General features: G+C 46.8%; 1 protein-coding gene across 2 annotated transcripts in view; it reads right to left on the reverse strand.

Annotated features, from left to right (window-relative positions):
- Positions 1-20,601, reverse strand: part of LOC142590631 (integrator complex subunit 7-like) — a 147,703-nt gene that overhangs the window by 95,192 nt on the left and 31,910 nt on the right. For both annotated transcript variants that reach the window (XM_075702980.1, XM_075702981.1), the window contains exons 5-7: positions 12,662-12,784; positions 2,028-2,142; positions 66-173 (exon numbers count right to left, since the gene is read on the reverse strand). In XM_075702980.1, the coding sequence (XP_075559095.1) occupies positions 66-173; positions 2,028-2,142; positions 12,662-12,784 (346 nt within the window). The remainder of the gene's footprint in view (positions 1-65; positions 174-2,027; positions 2,143-12,661; positions 12,785-20,601) is intronic.

The following is a 20,601-nucleotide window of genomic DNA, read 5'->3' on the forward strand; positions in this document are numbered from 1 at the left end:
GGGACTAATGGATCTAGGCGTTGTGGTGTTGTTCAAAAGGGATAGTCTCATGTGCAGGCACTCACCGCGAGCTGCGTGGATGGCCAGGTGCGTGAGGAGCCGAATAGAGGCTGATGCCAGCCGCACCTGGTGATGGAAGATGCCCTCACGGCAGAGCTGCAGCACGGGGCCCTCTGCAAAGTGCCAGCAACATAAGTTCTTACAAAAAAAAAACAGATTTACTCGAACCTATGCTGGCCTCGATTCTCAGCCACCCCTCCCAAAATTCAGGTCAGAAAATTAAAAACAAGAACAATAAAGAACCTTACAAGTCAACCAAGATATGTAATAGTAAACGATAACATTCATAAAGAGCAAATGACATTTATTAGTACCAATGTCCAATGCTAGTCATGCACTTGCCCCCGCTAAATGTGCAGCACTGTACTGGCACAGTGCATGCTCGGTCTCAATGAAAGAAAATTTGTCAGATGACTGTGCCTGCATTCATTCTTGTCAGAACAGCATACTGTTAAAGTGAATCATGGTGCCCTTCTAGATACTGGCTAATTCTGCCACACTGTCAAATTGTTTAATGATGACATTTTGAGCCAATCAGAGAGGCTACAGCAGCCCCCTTTACCAAACAGAGCTGAAAAGAATTAGAATTCTTCGATGTTCAGAATAGCACCCTTGTTATCGCTGCTAAAAGAGTAGGCGTGCCAACCAGCCCGTCTGGAGTGTAGTTCGCCACTTTGCATTACGATGCAAAAGTAATGCTACGCTGAGTACAATGGTTCTCGGCGGCGCATGTCGTCTGGTAATTGCGGCAGAAAGTGAGAAACAAATTAGGCATGCAGAGTGAAAAACTGTCATCTGTAGCCGTCAGATTGTGCAATGAGGATATATAGGTCTCTGTTATTGTTTGGCGCTTGCAAGTTGCCCATATATGTTGAAGCTTCTGCAACGAAAAGGTGAGCAGAATGGTTAGAGGAAACAGATCTCCTATGGTGAATAAGCGGAGTCTGCACCAAACCATTCTAGTGACTGCAGCGCCTTCTTTGCGCCATGATGCGGAGAAGTAGTGACCTAAGCTCGCTCGGCACACCTACTCCTCTAGCCACCAGATCCCTGTAGTACATTGCTGCTGTGGCAGTGGATATGAATGGCTACAGGTACTGTCTTCTGGCGCTGGCATCAGCAGCATGCAATTTTTCCAGTTCCAACGACCCCTAATGAAATCCTTAAGCTTACCCTGACAAAGGAGTTCTGTGACTCAAGTATCAAAAATACTATTGGCCTAGATTCAAATAAATACGGTTACCTCCTGTTACGTGTGCTGACAACAGCCAAAAGAACATACAGGGTCACGTTAGTTGCGGTGGCATTCAGCAAGCTCTCCCACACAAAGCTGGAATAAATGGCACCAGCTCACTTCCAGACCAATGTGCCTCGAGATTCATGGTGCCATCTTTTGCCTCCACACCAACTAGCCCAAGTGAGGCCGCTGCGGAGCTCCGTGGCGAGGACGGGGAACTACACCGTCCACCAGATTGTTACGCGAAGGACGAATCAGTAAGACGAGCAACTATTTACAGGTTATATTTACAACAGCGGTTGCAGCGCTGACCTGTTAGATTCACAGCACAAGCCCAGTTCGTTCTTCCTCCTCCTTTCTTGAGTGATGGCGCCCACGCACCTTATTCAAACAATCAAATATCACACGCGTGTAGCGATATGGACATTTTTGCAAACCTCTAAGCCTAAAAAAATGGTCAGTGATTGTTACAAGTTTGTAAGTTTCAGTTCGGTAAGTGTCAGTTTTGTAAGTTTACTTCTGTGTTCGCCAACTCACTTGTGCATCATTTTCATGCTGAGCAAAATGCTAAACGTGATGAGGTGTCAACTGCTATATGTGCCTGTAAAAGCGAATAAAATCTCAAGCAGGAACTGGAGGTTGATGGATTGTACCTTGAGACACACTTATCCACGATGTCTCCACACATTTCAGAGGAGTGAAAACCAGTAGGTGACAATGGAGCACCCACCTGGCATCAGGTCAAACTTGTCGACAGCAACTGACTGGGCCAGCAGCACCAGCACAGAGAGAGCGCCGCACTTGAGGTTGAGGTACGGGGTGCTCAGTGCATACTGCACCACCGCCTGCACAGCAAACAACGCACAAGGTCAGCTCAAGCTGAACCTCTGTGTCGTCGTATATAGTGTATATACTTAGTGTACACAATGCTGATTGTAACACGCACCCAGTTCTTCATAGCCAGAAATGAAAATTTCAGTGCCTTCAATTGTAGCGCAAACAGTGATTTGCACACTTCAAAGATGTAAATCACAATACCCTTCACTTGTTTCCTCAACAGATTTTCGCGGTAAGAGAGAAAAACAACTACTGGTTTGTACTTGGTCAAGAAAATTTTACCTTTCTGGTGCGACTTTTCAAAAGTGAGTAAAAATGTTATATTATGTGCATCTGAAGTACGAAATCCAGGGGAAAATGCAAAATATGATTACACGTGCCATTCTCGGCAACGAATCGAATGTTTTTCTCGTGAACATCAGCATGTGGGTCTTCTCTCATATTAATTCACAATCATAATGGTGCGAAACAGGGCCACAGCTTATTTGAAGACCATTTTTGTGCCACCCAAGACAGGTTACATGCATTAGGCAGCAGGCTCCAAAAATAGAGAAGTGTTCTAGACTCACAGCATGATGCGACTATGGAATTAGCATTGCTAACACTCACGGTTCTGAAAATTGTCTTGTTCTTTGTTTTTATAAGTGTCTGGTATTCCCAGCAACATGTGACCTCACCAAAGGTACGATCCAGGCACAGCTACACATGGTGTCCGGTGATCGCAATCTCAGGAGCTTTTGGTGCCTGCACTAGGGCAAAGCACAGCCCTTGCTATAGGATGCTCAAGAACCCTCATTTCAGCCTCAGCTTTGTACTTGATTTTAATAGGCATTTCCTATTTTAGGGAATTATTGGTGAAAAAAATTGTGTGATAGGATCAAATAAATACAGTAGGTGTTGCTGCAGTTAAGTTGCAAGGCCAGTGGCCTCCAAAGAACCCCTTTCTACATAACAGACTTTGAAAATGCTGCAGGCTACCAATCCATTGCATACAGTTGAACCCACTTATAGTGATACTGGTTCTAACAATAGAGTGAACTCTCGCTAAGACTGTGATGTGCATGCAATGTCATACTTGTGAAATGCGCTCAATGACTGGAACACAAACCCACGAAGAAACCAGCAACAGCCCGGGAAAGAAAAGACAGGTAGCGGCAAGCTGAAAAGGGAGAAGTAAAGGAAGAGGAAAGCACAAGGCACGGGACAGAAGAGAGCGTGGGCAGCGGAGCTCAGAAGGCATACGACAAGAAGGCGGTGCCGGTTTGTGAAGCGGTAGCAGTGCATCTCTAGGCAGAGCCAGAAGTGATCCCTACTGTTCCAAGAAACCAGACTGTTTCGGGGACATTCATGGATGACAGTTTACGGTCAAGCTGTGCTTGGTTGATGGAGCTGACTGGCTGTTCAGGTGAGAGGGCCCGGGCATGTCCAACAAGCTGGGCTCTGCCAACCGTTGCTAAACGCTGATCTGCACCCAGCTCTAACAATGTCTCACGGAGAACGTAGCTGCCACACATTTGTCGACCGTGCTGGTCACGACAACACAGCTTTGCGTGGCAGACAGCGTCGACAAGGGGCTCCCTGGTTCGTCCTCCACCGCGTCCTCAGCAACCACCGTTTGCCTGGGCCAACGCAACTTCCCGGATGAATCCGTGTATGAACAATCACCGTGACTTTATTACTTTCCGCATCGTTGACAGCTGCATCTTTACAGTACTTTGAGCTACTCTATAACTTTGAATGCATCCTGCTGATTTGTTCCTACATGCTGTAACGATATTCTCATCCAAGTTCTCCTGTGTTGTAAATACTATAGGTTATTCCCTTTTGTGAGAGTTCAATGTGAAAAGATTGCATTTTGTGTACAAACGGCCCTGTCTGTTATTCACACCAAGGTTGCCCTTGCATGCTCAACATTTTCATAAGAACCTGTCATTGCAAAGACGAACTTGGTTAAGCCGAATTCTTGCACATAACGAACAACATGGGAACATTTGTTTGGTTTTCCATAAGCTGAAGGCAAAAAAGAATCCACTTAAGACGATCCATCTCAGATGTACTCTTCAGTTAACCCTTTCGCTGTTGGACCTTTCTGGCTGTGACGGCCCCGTGTCGGCTTGGTTTCAGGGAACGAGCATAACATGGAATGAACATAGCAATTTATTTTTGTTTATGATTGGTATACAAACAACATAGTCAATGCAATATGCACATCTCAGTGTTCTGCAGCTGTTGTTAGTAAACATCATCATCATCAGCCTGACTATAACATCTGTTCAACATCCGAATCTGACGATGCGGAACTCACCTCTTCCTCGCATGAGACTGTCCGATTCCGAATCCGAGCTCGGCTCGTATTCTGAATTGGAATTGAGCCACCGCTCCAATGAGCAGACGAAGGTCCGCGCGCTCAGCCATCCGAAAGTAACCGCGCGCAGGGAGGATGCGCTTTCAGTCGCCCGCACAACGGAGAGAAATGGGACGTTGCGTGATCAAGAAGACAGAGGGAGATGGAAAAAGGCTAAAACAAAGTTCGAAGGGCTTTACGTTTACTGCTGCAAGTCGGAAGCGAGGGTGCGGCAAGAGAGCGAAAGCAGCAATCGAGTCACTCTTTTCGGAGAGGCAATGGCGCGTGCCTCTGAACTTGACGCGCCCTAGCAGACACACCAACAGAAGAAAAATAAAAACCTTCAAACCAGCAGAGATGGCAGAACAACCCTTGAATCCATAACCACACACGCGCGACGCATGATACAGAGAAACGCGGAGCCACCGCGCCACTCAGCAAAGAGAGAGAGGCGAGCGGCAGTCGCACCGTACTCTTCAATACATGTACTAACACAGGTCAAGGCGAAAATACGAACTTGTAGAAAGAGTCAACAGATGGCTTGGCCAGTCCTGGAGTGCCAGCTTTGCACTCAGGCGCGAAATTTTGAACGTATGATAGAGAATGTACCGGTACGTCAGTGACACTGCGGGGGGGTAAGCGCGAAGACGTACCGGTACGTCCGTGACAGCGAAAGGGTTAAGGGGATGTGGCAATTGAGGTGGTCAAATTGTCAAAATTTTCAGTTTTCGATTGTTTTTTTCGCAATCCACGGACATTTGTTTACTATGTGGCAAACTATTATAACAAAATATGCAGTAGAAATCGAGAAAACGGCACTTTCCTAGAGTGCTGTTATGAAAAATTGCGAAAAGATCTGGCTTTGGAAGGCCCCCTCGCACCGCGGATCTCCCGGCTATTCGTTGACGCAGCGCCACCATCTTGGTGGCGCTGCGCGTCTCATGTGGAGACATGAAATATTTTGAAAATGATGCACTACCAGGAATTATTGTTCAAGTATATCGCCCTTGAATACAATTTGCCTTTGAACGTTACCTTTGGTTTCCATGCATCATCACGGCATATAGTCATCCAGAGAAAGCATTTGCCAAGCAAATCCTGATCAGTAAGTGACTGTTCTGTTGAAATGTAGCTTGTGCAGCTTCATCAACTGCAGTTTACATGCTTTGTGCGTGTTGGCTGGTTCGCGTCACACTTGCCTGCTGCACCACAGTGCACGCTTTTGCTCTAAAATCTGCATCAGGATAGATGTGTTCAGCTTTCCTCTACTCAGCGTTGTGTACTGCACAACCATCACTTGCGTTCAAGTGTACATATTCGAGTACTCGACGGCCATGTAACACATCGGCATTCTTGCAACGGCTCAAATCACGAATGCAACCGGCTGAACGCATGCCAAGAGACGCCCATCAACTTGCAAATGTCGCAAATGATGAACGAGCAATGCACCTGGCTGTCTAGGCACAACATACCGCAACTGAGGAATCAGCAGTAGCGCATGATTCTTCAATATTCACCATGTCTGCATCGCTACCGCTTTGCCGACAGGTGCACGCATTGTCTGCAGAGGCACTATTTATTAGCTGCTAATAACAAAATTAGGCAATTACCAACCCTGCAGCTTTGCCAATAATACTTTGAGAGTATACGGTAGGCACTTAGTCAATTTAGCCCAAGTGAACTTTCGTTGCAGTTGGCCTTTAGGACAAACATTCGGAGTGACTGCCACCACTACCAATCTTTCAAGCTAGGGTGCTTCGATGTGCCACACCCGGGAGTGTGCTAATCAATGCACCCTACTGGAAGCATGCGGCGCACATTGCCCGTGGACAGAGACAAAAACAAGAGGAGGAAACAAAAAGAGAGAGTGGCACTTCACTTCGTGAACACAGGTGACGTGCAAGCATATAGGTGCTACAGCGCATACGAAGCTAACGGCCCTCGGTGCGCCTGGACCGTCCGCATCACAGATCGTATTCAAGACAGGGCTCACGTGGCTGTGCTATACGTAGCAGCCGTCCGAGTAGAATGCCCCTAGTAAAGATTCACTTACTAACTGCGTAAACCAGCGTGGTGTCAGCATGCACAGGCAAACATGAATATTTCACACTCGACAAGCACCGACACTCGCTGTCAAAGTGCTGGCTTTAGGAATTGCGGCAGCACCAACGAACGAAGTGACCTTTGTGATGTCTACTGCTTCAATGCAAATTGATTAGCGAGAACACAGCACACACAAGACTAGGCTGTGACTAGACTGTGCCCCCAAAGCAGATTGCTTTCGATAACTTTCAAATTTAGCTGGTCACGACTTCTAAAATCTTACGGCGCATGCCACCTGATTTTGGAGGTCATAACAAGCGAGTGCAGTGTTGGCGCAGCGAATCACGTATTCGTATCAACACATTCTACACCATACAGAGCCACCGACCGATTTTCCAGACCTCGTGGGGACCGAAAGATAGTCCAAAAAATTGAACAGTCCGAAAAACTCTTTCACCGCAAAAAATAAAATTTATTACTCTCAGAATGGCTTAAAAAAATCTCCAATGCACTGCCTCATACTGCACTTGGAGGCGATCAGACTTGCTTGAATTTGCTCAAGGGTGACGTCGTCTGTGTGCACAGTCGACAAGAGTGTCATCATGTTGGCAATCTCTGTTAGTGGAGATCGCCATGGAGATAGAAGAAACGAGCCCCATTGCTTCGCATCACTTGGCTCTCACGAAGGCACAGGAGGTGGTGCCGAACACACATATGCGAAGCCGAACAATTACACACAAAGATGCGATGTCTCAGAGACATACCTGTTCTATGGACACACCACGTGCAAAATACCAACCGAAACTTCAAAATATTAAACGAAAAAGTTAGAAAAAGTAAAAAAGAACGGATCTCGCATTAAGTGATTATGACGATAGTGTCGACTGAAAAAAGAAAGAAAAAGTTCCATCCCCTGGAGCCTTTTGTCAACTAAGGGAGAGTGGGCATGGCCTCCGAGAATGGAGGATTGTGCACGCTCTATTTATAGCGTGCCCCTCGCTATCTTGGAGGCTACATAGCGAACCGCTGGAAGCCAAGCTAGCAGAAAATCTAAATTGGAGGCCGCCAACATCTGGTAGCGTTGCTCGGAATTAATGATTTAGTCCCAAAAATCAACCTTTGGAGCCTAAATTCACCCAAAACATGAGTCGCAAAAATGAATGACCGTATTTACACGAATCTAACGTGTACCTTTTTCTGATAAAACGGGTCCAAAAATTGCATGCGCGTTAGAATCGAGTACAACCCTGAATCCGCGTTACCATATCGCCATCGACATTCGAAAAATGGCCACCTCGTATGCGCTTCTAGCCTAGCTGCCATAGCTTCCTGCATGTTGTACGTGTAATCAGGCGCAGGAGTAACCTTGTCTACCGCTTGCCTTCCCGTTCTCTGCGTTTATTCAATCAGCATGGAAGCGCTGTGTGCGAAGACATGCCAGTCCACTATGATGCCGCATTTAAAAGGAAAGTTACGTGCGGGGAGACGGATGGAAATCGGGCCGCATCACAGGCGTTCGAAGTTCCCGAAACTTGCGTGCGGGACTGGCACAAACAGAAGGAGAATATTTTCGCCAGCAAAGCAACAAGGAAGGGTTTCAGTGGACCAAAGCAGGGCCGCTTCACCAAAATAGAAGAACTGCTCGTGGAATACGTGCAAGAGCAGCGAGCGGCACAGTGGCCTGTGACGACTAATTGGCTCAAAGTACGGGCGACGCAGTTAGCCCTACAGAAACGGTTAAGGTGGAGTGACTTCGAAGCGAGCAGGTGCTGGCTATCAAATTTTATGAAAAGAAAAGGCCTTTCTCTTCGAAGGCAGATAGGGATATGCCAAAAATTGCCCAAAGAATATGAAGAGAAATTGCACAGTTTTCATCAGTTCGTTTTGAAGTTGCGCCATAGAAACAGCTACCACTTTGGACAGATTGGAAATGCCGATCAGACGCCACTCTACTCTGACATGCCTGCCACCACAACCGTTGAAAAGGAGGCGAAGCAAGTGCATGTTGCCACGAAAAAAACTAGAGTCACCGCAATGCTTTGTTGCACTGCGGGTGGGCACAAGCTGCCCCCGTATCTTATCTTCAGACAGAAGACGCTGCCGAAAGGAATCGTGTTTCCAAGTGGCGTGATTGTGTGTGTAAATTAGAAAGGTTGGATGACCACGTTGGATGGTCACTGACTGGATTGATAACGTTTGGCAGAAGAAACCCGGCGGCAGTTTGGGTCTGCGTGGGATGCTTGTGCTCGAGGCATTCAGGTGCCACCTTGACCAGCGCATCAAGGATAAACTGGCTGCATGCAACACCGACCTTGTCGTGAGGCCCGGCGGCCTGACATCGCAGCTCCAGCCGCTCGATGCTTGTTTCAACAAGCCAGTGAAAGATAGAATTCGGGCGCTCTACAGCGAATGGCTTGTCAGTGGTTGACACGAATTCACGCCCGCCAATAAAATGAAGCGTGCCTCGCTGCAGGACTTTGCTAGATAAGTGAAAGATGCATGGTGCATGATCCCAGCTGCTACAAGGCCTTTAAAGAGTGCAGGATTTCGAATGCCATGGACGGCATCGAGGATGAAATGCTTTGGCCTGTTGATAGTGATAAGGAGTTGTCTGATAGCGACGACGAGCGATACCTATTGCCCCACGCGACTCGTGCCGGCGGAGTGAAAATCTTGGCGGCAAGGTACGCCGCTGCCATTTGTGTTTTTATTCATCGCAACTTTAATGTATTGGGTATAAATCTGTTTTTTTCCAAATTAGAGAAAATAGTAGTTTTATATGAAAGCACAAGGTGCGCGGTATTGCACTCTTCATATTTATTTCTTATTTTTTTTATTTTTTTGGTCATGGAAAACAGGTGTGCGTTACAATCGAGGTTTTCATTTTTTAAATTTTTTGTCACAGAAAATGGGTGCGCATTACAATCGAGGGCGGGTTACAATAGAGTAAGTACAGTAGCTCATTAGGAACCCTAACGGTGCATTTATGAAGTCTGGAATACCTATAATGTCAAAATTTTTGGAATCCAAAAAGTCCGTCGGTAACTGTACAGTTGTTCCGGGCGTGCGTTTGCGTCAGCGCCCAGTTTGGTATATTTGTTGTGGGCAATTATCCCTGCCTCTTGTTGCAACAACAGTAATAAACATGAGTATCGCTACTACAGTACACTTCCACTAATTCGAATCCCGTTAATTACATTTTTCAGTCAATTCAATCCCGGCTGGAGGTTCTGGCTAGCAGAAGGCTTGTAGTGACCAACAGTGGTCCAATGAATAATGCCACTGAAACCAATTTTTTGTCTTTGTAAGAGCAGCAACATGACAATGAAATTGCTCTGACAAAGAAAAATGCATTTAAGTGTTGGAGCAGAAGTGGTATCCCTCAACCTTACAAGATGCACATGAAGTGATCAACTGTGCTCACATAAGGGATGTCCTTGGAGTAAATTTTTTTACAAATGGACTTGCCTTTGTCAGGGCAAATTCATCGTCAGGGCAACTCTTGTTGTCAAATGTAAAACGGCACACATGCTTCTTCAGCTGTGGCTAGTTCAGTCATTATTGCCTAAGAATTGTCTAAGTCTGGCCATGAATGTGTCAGGGTCAGTAATAGAAGCGACATGTTTTGGAAGGCAATCCGCCTTTTGCAAGGCCGAACTGCGCATGCGCTGCGTGCTAGCGGCTGAGGACCAAAGCAATTTGGCAGACACACGGCCGGACTTGACTCTCTCCTCCAAGTGAGTGGAGTGCGGTCGTGGCAGGCACTGCACTTGTCCGTGGAATAGGGCCCCAGCCATTTCTCTTAGACTCTTACAGACCGGCACATATCCGTGTCTTGCAGTTCTACATGGTTTACCCCGACGTATATTGCAATGACGCCTGCCCATCCAGCGGGCAGACCTCCACTCTGGCGCACGTGCTATGGGGAGTGCCGGTCGAGATACACCAAGTTCAGCAAGGGGGACTCGCTTCTGCGTGGCCCCGCTCTAGACAAGCAAATTCGGGCTGTCCTGCGTGCCAGTGACCGGCCCAGTGGGCTAAACCTGCCAGTCCCAACGTGGGACTAGCCGGGTGCGCGACGAGTTCGTGTCCTCGCCAGAAATCCAATAAGGTTCTTTCACTTACTTGTCAGCCTTGCCATTATCGCTGCCGCGCGCACGAAATGCCTTTCGAACATTATTGCTATTGAAATTGGCGCGATGCCAATGTCGCATGTCATTTACGGCTGAACCTCCCATGACCATCCCAGCAGTGCAATGCGGCTTTTCCGATTTCCGTCGGTAAAACGCGATCGAAAGCGCAGTGAAGCCTTGATTAGTGCTGCACTTTGTGACAGGTATGTATTGGCACATGCAGTTTACCTCTCCGTTTTTGCCATTACTGACTCGTACGAATAATCTCGACGAAGGCACAAATGTATGTTTGAGCTAGCAAAACAAATGATCTCTGAGCTCGCATGACCTGGTTGAGCGAAGCGCGAAGTGTCTTTTTTTTTTTTTATATCGTCCCAGTGGGTCCGTCACTAGAACGCTGTCATTTCGCAACCTTGCACCGTGCGCACTTGCAGCTTTATAAACGCTCTGCGAATGCTCGTGATGTCGGCGTAGTTATCTGTCGGAGCCAAGCTCGCCTGTACTGCCGGGCTAACATGGGAAACAGCGCGCACTGTGGAAGTAGCTGATAGTACAAGTTAGCAACCATTGCTAGTTGTCATTTCGAAATTGTTGACAGCACCAAGTAATATTTACTTGCAGAAGGCTTTCATGTTCCTTTAGCGAATCGGGATGCAGTACGGTATGTACTAAGGCTCATTTTCTTATGCGGCATCTTTTGGAGTCGAGTGGCGCGTCTTACTGTGTAACTGACACATTTTAAGGGCGCCTTCGCTGTCGCCCAGACATTTGGACTTCATACTGGCACGTGTACTGGTTTATCTTTTTCGGGTCACTGCTTTTCACCGTCAAACAAATTTTATCGCTCAGCATGAGACACGCCTGCATGTATAGGAAGTTTCTCTAATGTTACCGATCATTCTGTCTGTTGTCGCCAAACCTTGTGCAAACTGATTGCAGGTATGCGCGATGCGAATGGTGTAGAATTTTCTGGAAGACATGCGGGCACCAGCGATTACTCTTGAACGTTCAATGGCTCATATATAAAAGCTGACACGCTTGACCCGCTGGTCAGATTTCGCCAATCGCCGACTGTGTTCGCCGCTATCGTTGTGCTTTAAGTGTAGCCTGTTTTTGTGGGCACAGGTTCGGCCAATAAAAGTTAGTTTACTCATTCACAGTAATGCTACTGTGTTCTTTGCCATCACTACTACGAGAAAATACCGACACTTTTTGCGCACACCGATCATTTAAAAAAAAGGACGCGGTCGACCGCTATGTTTGTACCGCGGCGTGTTCTAAGAGGACGACAGGCACCCCATAAACGGGGTATCACCAACTTTGGTCATTCTGTCCATTTTTTTGGCATTTTTGTAGATGTACACACATTCTAAATGGATAAACAATGTATGCAACTTGGCATTCTGTTGGCCTCCCCACTGCCTGTGTAGGTATGTACGGCTAGCACTATGGTACACCACAAAGCAAGACATGCAGTGGTGAAACGTGATATTCGCCCCAAGAACTACACTTCATGCCCTACTCGAGTCATGAATTTTTGTGCGTACTCATACTGTTTTATTACTTATTCACTTTACGCCACAGGTGCAGTGCTTTCAGGCCAAGGAGGAGCTTGTAAAGCATTGCCGAAGCTCTTCTTCCAGCCGTTTGTCACACTGAAGAAACCTCCAGGTACAAAGCAATCACCAGCGGGCTTGGTGGCTAGTTGACGATGACAAAATGTGACGGCACATACACGTTATTTCGATGTTGTCTCACACGCTGCTTGTTTAGCCGCGAGTCTCGCGTGGGGCAGCTGTCGCGGTGGCGGCGCAATGCATCGCAAAAGGCCAATTGCACTCTTTAATGGTCCCAAGTCAGATTGAGAAAAAGTGTCGCAAAGAAAGAACACATCACAGTATGAGAGTTAATTGTAGAGACACAAGGACAAGTGCCTCTCTTGCTATCAATAGCAACGCCTGCAAGCGGCACAAGTGTGCGGAGGAGCCTGCCCCTTCAACCACTCACATGCACGCTGTCCGTATCCCATAGGTGAGGCTGCTCAGTGGCCAGCAGGCAGAGGTCATCCAGGGCCTGGGCCTTGACGCCCTCCCGGGGATCATCCCTCAGGTACTCCACCAGCGTCCCAATCTGATTGGAAGAGAAAACAGAGACAGCAAGGTTAGTTTCGCACTACTGACACCCCTTGTGACAAGAACGAGAAGAAAGGGGGTTAACCGACGGGCCAGACTTTTATTAATCATATCATGAGAAGTCAACTAACAGAGACACCAAGGAACACACAGGGGAAATTACTTGTACTTACTAATTTATTTAAAGAAATGATAAATTAATGGCAATGAAAGTGTATGAAAAAACAACTTGCTGCAGGTGGGGAACGATCTCGCATCTTTGCATTACATGTGCGATGCTCATGACAAGAATCTCTCAAGACTCTCATGACAAGCCAATGACAAGCAGCACTGAAGGCAGACTGACGAGAAGACAGACATTTATATATTCAGCCAATTTACTTTCACATAAATATACAAGATTCTACGGTCAGGAGCGAAATCAGATGAAGGTGAAGCAGGGTGCCAAGGCTGTCAAGGAAGGGAAGAAGAGGAAGACAGAAGAGATTAAATACAGCAACTGAGTGAATACAGTCGAAACCCGCGACAATGAAATACTGTGACAATGAAATTCTCACGACAACGAAATATTTTCGTAACCCCGGCGAATGCCCATTGGAGTCAATGCATTTCGTACTTCTCAACAACAAAATGTCACTGCACTACTATCCCGCATCAATGAAATTTGCCAAAACGTAACTCCACATATTACCTACTCGTGCAAGGCTAGCGGGCTCCAAAATGTGCTTAAATGCGATAGCTTTGTACAAAAATTTCGTAAAATGCCACCACATTACACTTGCGTGGGCACCGCCATTTTGGTTTACAAAAACAACCAAGCACCGGAAGCAACTGCGTGTGCTGGAAACACGTCATGACCACCGTCTTCTTTATTAATTGCCTGTTTGAAGTGACGCGCATGTTGCTGCCGACATGTGACGATGGCTTTGTGAGCAGTGCAGTGCATAATGCTCACCTCAGTGAGAAAAATGCAGCAAAAAGAAGGAAATCCACATCCTAGGGACGTGGAATTGTTTATGGCACTTGAGTTGGCGGTTGCACGAAGGAGTACCATGTACCGGGCTGTGACTGAGTAATCGTCTAGGAATATACATCCCTTGCTTTAAGAATGCTGGTTTTGGTGCCACCAGATGGGCATCGCATTCGGATTCGGCACAGGACGTAGCTCAGAATCTAGAGGCCATAATCTCGATAAATTACCATCGGGTATACAAGATACATGACTTTCGTGCTCGGCACCAGATGAGTCGGTGCCTACAGGCAACAGCGTGCGCTACAGAAATGCTGTTGCATGCGTGGAGCGCTGTTGCTCTACGTCCAGTGCGGAGTTACACAAAATGTCACAAAAGTGATTGTATCTCTGAAAGCAATTGACCAAGAATACTGCTCCACGGCAGTGCTGTCTCTGCTGATTGACGCATGCAGTGCACTTTGTGCTGTCAACAATGCAGCTCTATATTCTTGAGCAAAGATTGCCGAAGTAGGCTAACTGATTTTAGACAGTGACATTTTACTCTGCAACGCATTACCTATTTGTGCTGTCACATTTCGCAACGACAAAATTCTCGTGAAAGCGAATTGTTTCATGCCCCCCCTCCCCCCCGCATTTTGTTATTGCGAGGTTCAACTGTATTTTTAGTTTCTTTTACAGGGAGTGGTAAGAAATGTAGTTCTGTTCAACAAACTTGCTTTTTGCATTGTCTTAATGCAAAGCCTACCAACCGGATGGCTGTTGTTGGTTTAAGCAGTAATTCCCTAACATATTTCCTTTTGACAAAATTCTACTGCATAAAATGTGCCTATCTGAAGCTTATCTGAAACCTCCACATGACTCAGAGCATTTCCCAAGATTGTGAAATCGGAAACTGTTATTTTCCTATTGCGTGGTGTTTTGAGAGGGCGATGGGGAACAAGACAGAAATCGAGCTGGTTGGCGACACCAGGTGCTGCCGAAGCGAAATGTGACACCCACATCGCGCCGCCTGCAGCAGGGAACGACAGCCCACTTGGATTATCGCATCCTAAAAGCGTGCAGTATGCTACTAACGACCAAAACAAGTGAGCTGGAAACCGCAGACCTCCCGAGAGATAGATGGCAACGCACAGCTCAGGGCTATAATTAAAAGGCGAAATGAAGCAATCGAAGAGCTTAAGGAGACGATTGCAAACCTACAGGGCAGAAACTCCCCCAACAAGGAGACACCAAGCTCCCAGCAACCGAAGACAAAATCAGGGCGGACATGAAGGTACACATTGGCACATTAGCTACGCAGCTGAACGGGCTCATGGACGCCCTAGAGTCTGGACCAAGTGAAACAGAGGCTAATGTAGTCACAATACAAACTCAACTCAAAGATCATGCCGGGCAACTCGCAGCAATCACATTATCCAAACTCTGTCTCGTAAACACTCAGATTAAAAGAGCAAACCACTATGGTGAATAATCTTACGGAAATCAAAATATGACAGTAGAACTGCAGGAGCTTCTGCCCAAAGCGGGAGAACCTTATACTCCATATCCAAAACTTCGACAAGTTGGAAATTGCGGGCATCACAGTACTGCAAGAAATGCTAACTAACTTGGAAATTATAAAACATATGAAAAAAAAAACGGGAACGCAAAACCTGCGTGCGGCTGTCTTGATCCACAGAAACCTGACTGCCATCGAACATGATGTAGACATGAAGGACACGGACTGCCTCTTTCTGGAAACAATTCCACAAAAGAGAAAGAAACAGAGCTTCTATATTCTCAACATTTATAGCACCCCCCGATCAAATCCCCCCCCCCTCCCGGTAATAGAGATAGTTAACAAAACATTCAGGCTCTATGGAAACAAATCATATGTAATAGTAGGTGAATTTAATGCCAGGGACAGGGCCTGGGGCTACACGGCAATGTGGAATTATCTCCAAAACAAAAGTCTAAAGTTACTGAAAGATCCTCTAGAACCCAGCGAATTGGAAACAGCATGCACACAAAATATAGCCCCACCCTCATGCTCAGTAAGAACGTGGGACATGGGAAATGAAGGAATACCGCCTGCAGCCTAGGCAACAATCATTATATAAGGGAAACCACTAACCCAGCCTCGTCGCTAAAAAAGAATGGGAGGAAAGAGATCACGATCACCAAATTTGGACAAATCTAGCCTCATCGGGGCACAAAACAAACTCACCACTATAGAGGAACTTGACAAATGGGTTGAACAGCTACAGAAGGGTGTTAAAACCTCAGCCAAAACTATACCAGTCACAGCAGAAACACTCGCAATTGACAACAGACTACTACACATGTGGCAAGCACAAGACACTCTCCAAAAAAGATGGCTCAACCAAAAAATAACAGAAGACTGAAGCTCCAACTTACTCTCCCAGTTAAAGAATTAAGATACCACGCACAAAACACCGTTCAAACAACAATGGGGTCTAATGTGCAACCAGATGAATGGTAAACTGGGCCTAAAAGACATGTGGAACCTACTCAGGTACCTCCAAGACCCAGAAAATTCATAGACTCCTGGACCCTAGACCCTGAAAGACAGCACAAAACAAGAACATTGGCCGCATCATACATGTGCACCCCCTTCAAGACGACCAACTCCTTGAACTCGGGAACAGATACAGTGAAACCTCGTTAAACCATAGTTGGCCGGAGCTCGAAAAGAGTACGTACTAAACGGTAGTACTGTTTAACCGAAATAGCATGAGATTGACTACTTACCTGTCAAAAACAAAACTCAGAGAGAGTGCAATCAGAGGGAAAAAAACATGTTATTTATTCACTTCGCGCAACAAAAGTGTTATTTTCGTTTGACGCCACGGCGGCCTAGCAGCGACGACAGCAGCCTCAAACTTACGGAAGCTGTGAGGCAGCTTTTTCAGTCAGCCCCCCTCTCCTCGGCAAACACTCGCATGGCAGATCCTGCGTTGGCGTTACACGTGTTCTCCATGCATGCGTGCGGCAGCACTGCAGAAGTTGCGGGGCGCCTTTCTTCATTGCGGGGTGCTGTTCTCATCGCGACGATTGCATTCATGAGGCTGATGTAACACGCAGCTTCTGCCACTGTCGTTATGCGACACCACAAATGATGTTGATGTTGATGTGGCTTCACGCGCAAACGCACAGGGCACTTGGAGGCCATTGTTCCAATCTCTGAGGCTTGTTGTTTTGCCGGGCCGCCTAATGGAGACGATGCACCGCCGCTTTTGCACGACGAAAAGTGGAAACACTACGTGCTAACCGATATGTACGCAATAAGCTGGTACGGTTTATGCGCATACAAAACACATTATGCTCAATGGCCGCTGAGTTGGGGATTTGACTTTACTACTTTTAAATTGAAGCTACTGTTTAAAAGTGGGTACGGTTTAACGAGGTTTTACTGTATCTAGATACCTCCAAGGAAATGCTTCGTGAATACAAAGGGCCAGGAATGGACAAGGAAATAATGACAGCAGAGGTGAGGACGGCACTAGACAAACGCATTGCCAACATACACTTTGGGATGAAGGAAGCGCATCTCAGACGTCCAGGCTTTTGTGCTGAGCCGTTTCATATACTCCCTCCCATATCTCAACGTGTATAAAGCAGAGAAGCAAAAGGTAAACTGCCTCATAAGACAAACCTGCAAGGCAGCACTCCACTTGCCGAGATACACATCCACCGAGAAACTCCTGAAAATGGGCATCCACAACACACTCAACGAACTAGTTGAAGCGCACAGGAGAGCCCAATACGGAATATTTACCAAGACACCTGCGGACAGACACATTTTATGAAAACTAAACATTCCATAGCAGAACACTAAGACATCGTGCCCACAGCCAGAGGCATCTTCAGTCACCCAATCGCAAGCATATACACCTGGAGTATCACAGCAAGCAAAGACATGCCCCGGCCAAAGCACTCCAAAAACGCTATGTAAACCACGAGGAGGCAGTCTATGTTGATGTAGCCGAACCCGGAGAATGCGGCGCTTTCTCTTCAGGGGCGATAGGAAACGACCTCAAACCCATCGCCACGGTCACCATCTTTGGAAGGCATGCCAAAGAAGTGGAAGAAGTCGCAATAGCAATAGCAATCACAAATACCACAAAAATCATTTTCTGCAAATGCAAGACGGCCATGCACAATTTTGCCAAAGGCAGAATCCATAAACTGGCATTACAAATCCTAAAGAAAACACACACCACCCCCCGCAATGTAAAAATCATCTGGATCCCTGCGCCCTCATCCAATCCAAAGAACGAAGCTGCTCAATCTCACCTGAGGACTTGTTAACTGGGCAGTGAGGCCAACCGATCCTGAGAAGAGCAAAAGAGTACATGATAATCTGCCACGAAATTACACGATACAGTCGAATCTTGTTCCTTCCAACATGCTTAATTCGATCTTTCGGTTTATTCGAATTGACACAATGGTCCGGTTAAAGTTATGTGCATTCGAATGGGTCTTTGAAAACGCTTGGTAATTTGGATGCGCAAGCATTTGTGATGGTTGAGTCGAACATACTGCACTCCAAGAATGCTCTGAGCATCGTGCCAAATCCCGTGGCGGCTCCTCCGACCAGCATTCCTCTCATCTCGCCATAGAGGAAAGAGCCCTCACCACCATGTGTGAGAAAAAAAAAGAAAGGGTGCGAATTTGTGCGCAGGCGTGTGCAGGTGCGCATCATCGATTACTTGTATATGTGAAGGGTGTCCTGTGCAGACAACTGATTTTCCGGACCCCCAATAATTCAGACACCTTCGTAGCACCACCACAGTACCCCATAGAGTCAATGTATAAGAACATCTGTAATTTAGAATGCAAAAGACTTTTGCCGTCCGATTTTCCAGACGTTTTGCAATGCCTGCCGGTCTGAAACGACATCAAACGAAGTCGCCACAAACGCCATTTTGATTATCTAGCTGCCTCGCACAGTCTCGCACACAGATCCACTGGCAGCCGTAGCCACACCGCGGCCACGCTAGGCCTAGCTACTTCGATGTGCGCTACCAAGCTTCTTCCTGTTTGGTGCTGTGTTTTTCATTGAAACAATTAGCCGCTGTACGCAATGGCGCTGACTTCGCCTTTGTAATCCTCCTTTGTTGCTGATAGTCAGCTTCACCCCGATACAGAAGTGTTAAGTGGCGAAACATACCAAAAGTTAGAAGGGGCAATTGTCATGGCACATGGTACCGTAATTACACGATTGTAAGTCGACTCGAATGCAAGTCAACCCCCCCATATCGTGTGCGCAGGAAAAAAAAAGGAGAAGGGCGTACCTGCTGGCACGCTCCATAATGAAAATTTATTAGTAGCTGACATGGTCACTGGACTACTCGTCTTCACTTGTGCCATAGTCCTCACTAGTGCTGCCATCGTTGTTGCTGCTACGGTCCCGCACGTCGTCGTACAGCGAATTCTGCATTTGACACATGACAGCACCACAACATGTTGTGGAACAGCCACCCAAGCCAAAAGCACCCAACCACACACATCAGTGAAGGAGGCTCTTTTGAAATGTCCGGTTGGCGCAAGTTCGCGGTCTTCATCCGCCAGCCACTTGTACTCATGGCGGAGTAGGTCCTTAAAAGGTGAAGATCCAGGCTTGTCTCATGACCATGTCACACATCACTGGCAGAGACCGATCATGCATTTCAGCGACGTACAGCGCAAGCTTGGCCTCCAGCTCCGCAAAGCATCCCAACTTCGGCCCATGGAAACCTCTTCGCTTGCCGTCACAGGTGAAAATTTTGCTTCGCTGCAGTCGCCTCTCAAGCCACCAATTAAGAAACATCAAACTTGCAGCCCGCTGCACAGTTATTTGTTTCTTCAGCATATAGAACGGCAGCTCTTTTGAATGCTGCTGTGAACGAGCACCGAATGTTTAGTGGACTCAGAGCACTCATGACGACTGAGGAAGCACGGAAGAAGCATGTGGCCGGCAGTCAAATCGAATGCATGAAACTAAAGAGCTACAGGGAAAGAGAAACGTGAGCGGTGTCTGCTCTTCCATGAACTATTGACACTCCCCACAAGCGCCGCCATACTGAAGGTGCTGTCGTAAATGGAACAGCGGCACTTCCATGAACTATCGACTCCCCCCCATGAGTGCCGTGTGCGCTCTAAAACTCTGAGAAATGTTGAAAAACCCTTCTGAAAAGTGACCAAACAGGCAGGATAGCGGAAAGTTATGGATAGGGCCATAGAGCAAACATAAAATTGTAACTATGTTGTAGCTCCCCTGATGTCTCGTTGGTCTCGCTTTTGTGGCGGTGCCATGTTTTCGTTTCGATTGTACGTTGGCTCCCCCCACTTCAGATTTTCAAATTAAAACATATAGGTCGACTTACAATCATGTAAATACGGTATGTTTCCTTTAATTAAAACTTAAAATGTGTGCACCCGCCGTCTCCTACCACAGTACGAGCACAGATACGCCTAATAAATGTACTGGCAGGCCTTTAGAGCTATTTTGGACGTGCCTGTGGTGATTTGAGTCCTTAAGGGCAGTAAAAGGCACGCATTCGTTTTTCCAGACCGCCCGATTTTTCGGACATCTCAGTAGCCCCTAGGGACTGTGAAAAATCATCGGACTCTTCCCACTAATGTGTTACCTCTGCGCGTGCTCTAATGCAGGTAAGTCATCCACTCAATTAGCTTTCTTTTATTCTAACAAATTTTCGGCTCCCTTCAAGTTGGAATGATCAAGATTCGGCTCTACATTAAAAACGAAAGACTCAAACACTTAACCCTTGATAAAACCTTAACCAAAATCCAGCAGTCTCGTGCAGGCAACTCCAAACACACACATTCCCCAACCCCTA

The sequence above is a fragment of the Dermacentor variabilis genome, chromosome 8 (genome assembly GCF_050947875.1).
Source record: "Dermacentor variabilis isolate Ectoservices chromosome 8, ASM5094787v1, whole genome shotgun sequence".
Classification (NCBI taxonomy): domain Eukaryota; kingdom Metazoa; phylum Arthropoda; class Arachnida; order Ixodida; family Ixodidae; genus Dermacentor; species Dermacentor variabilis.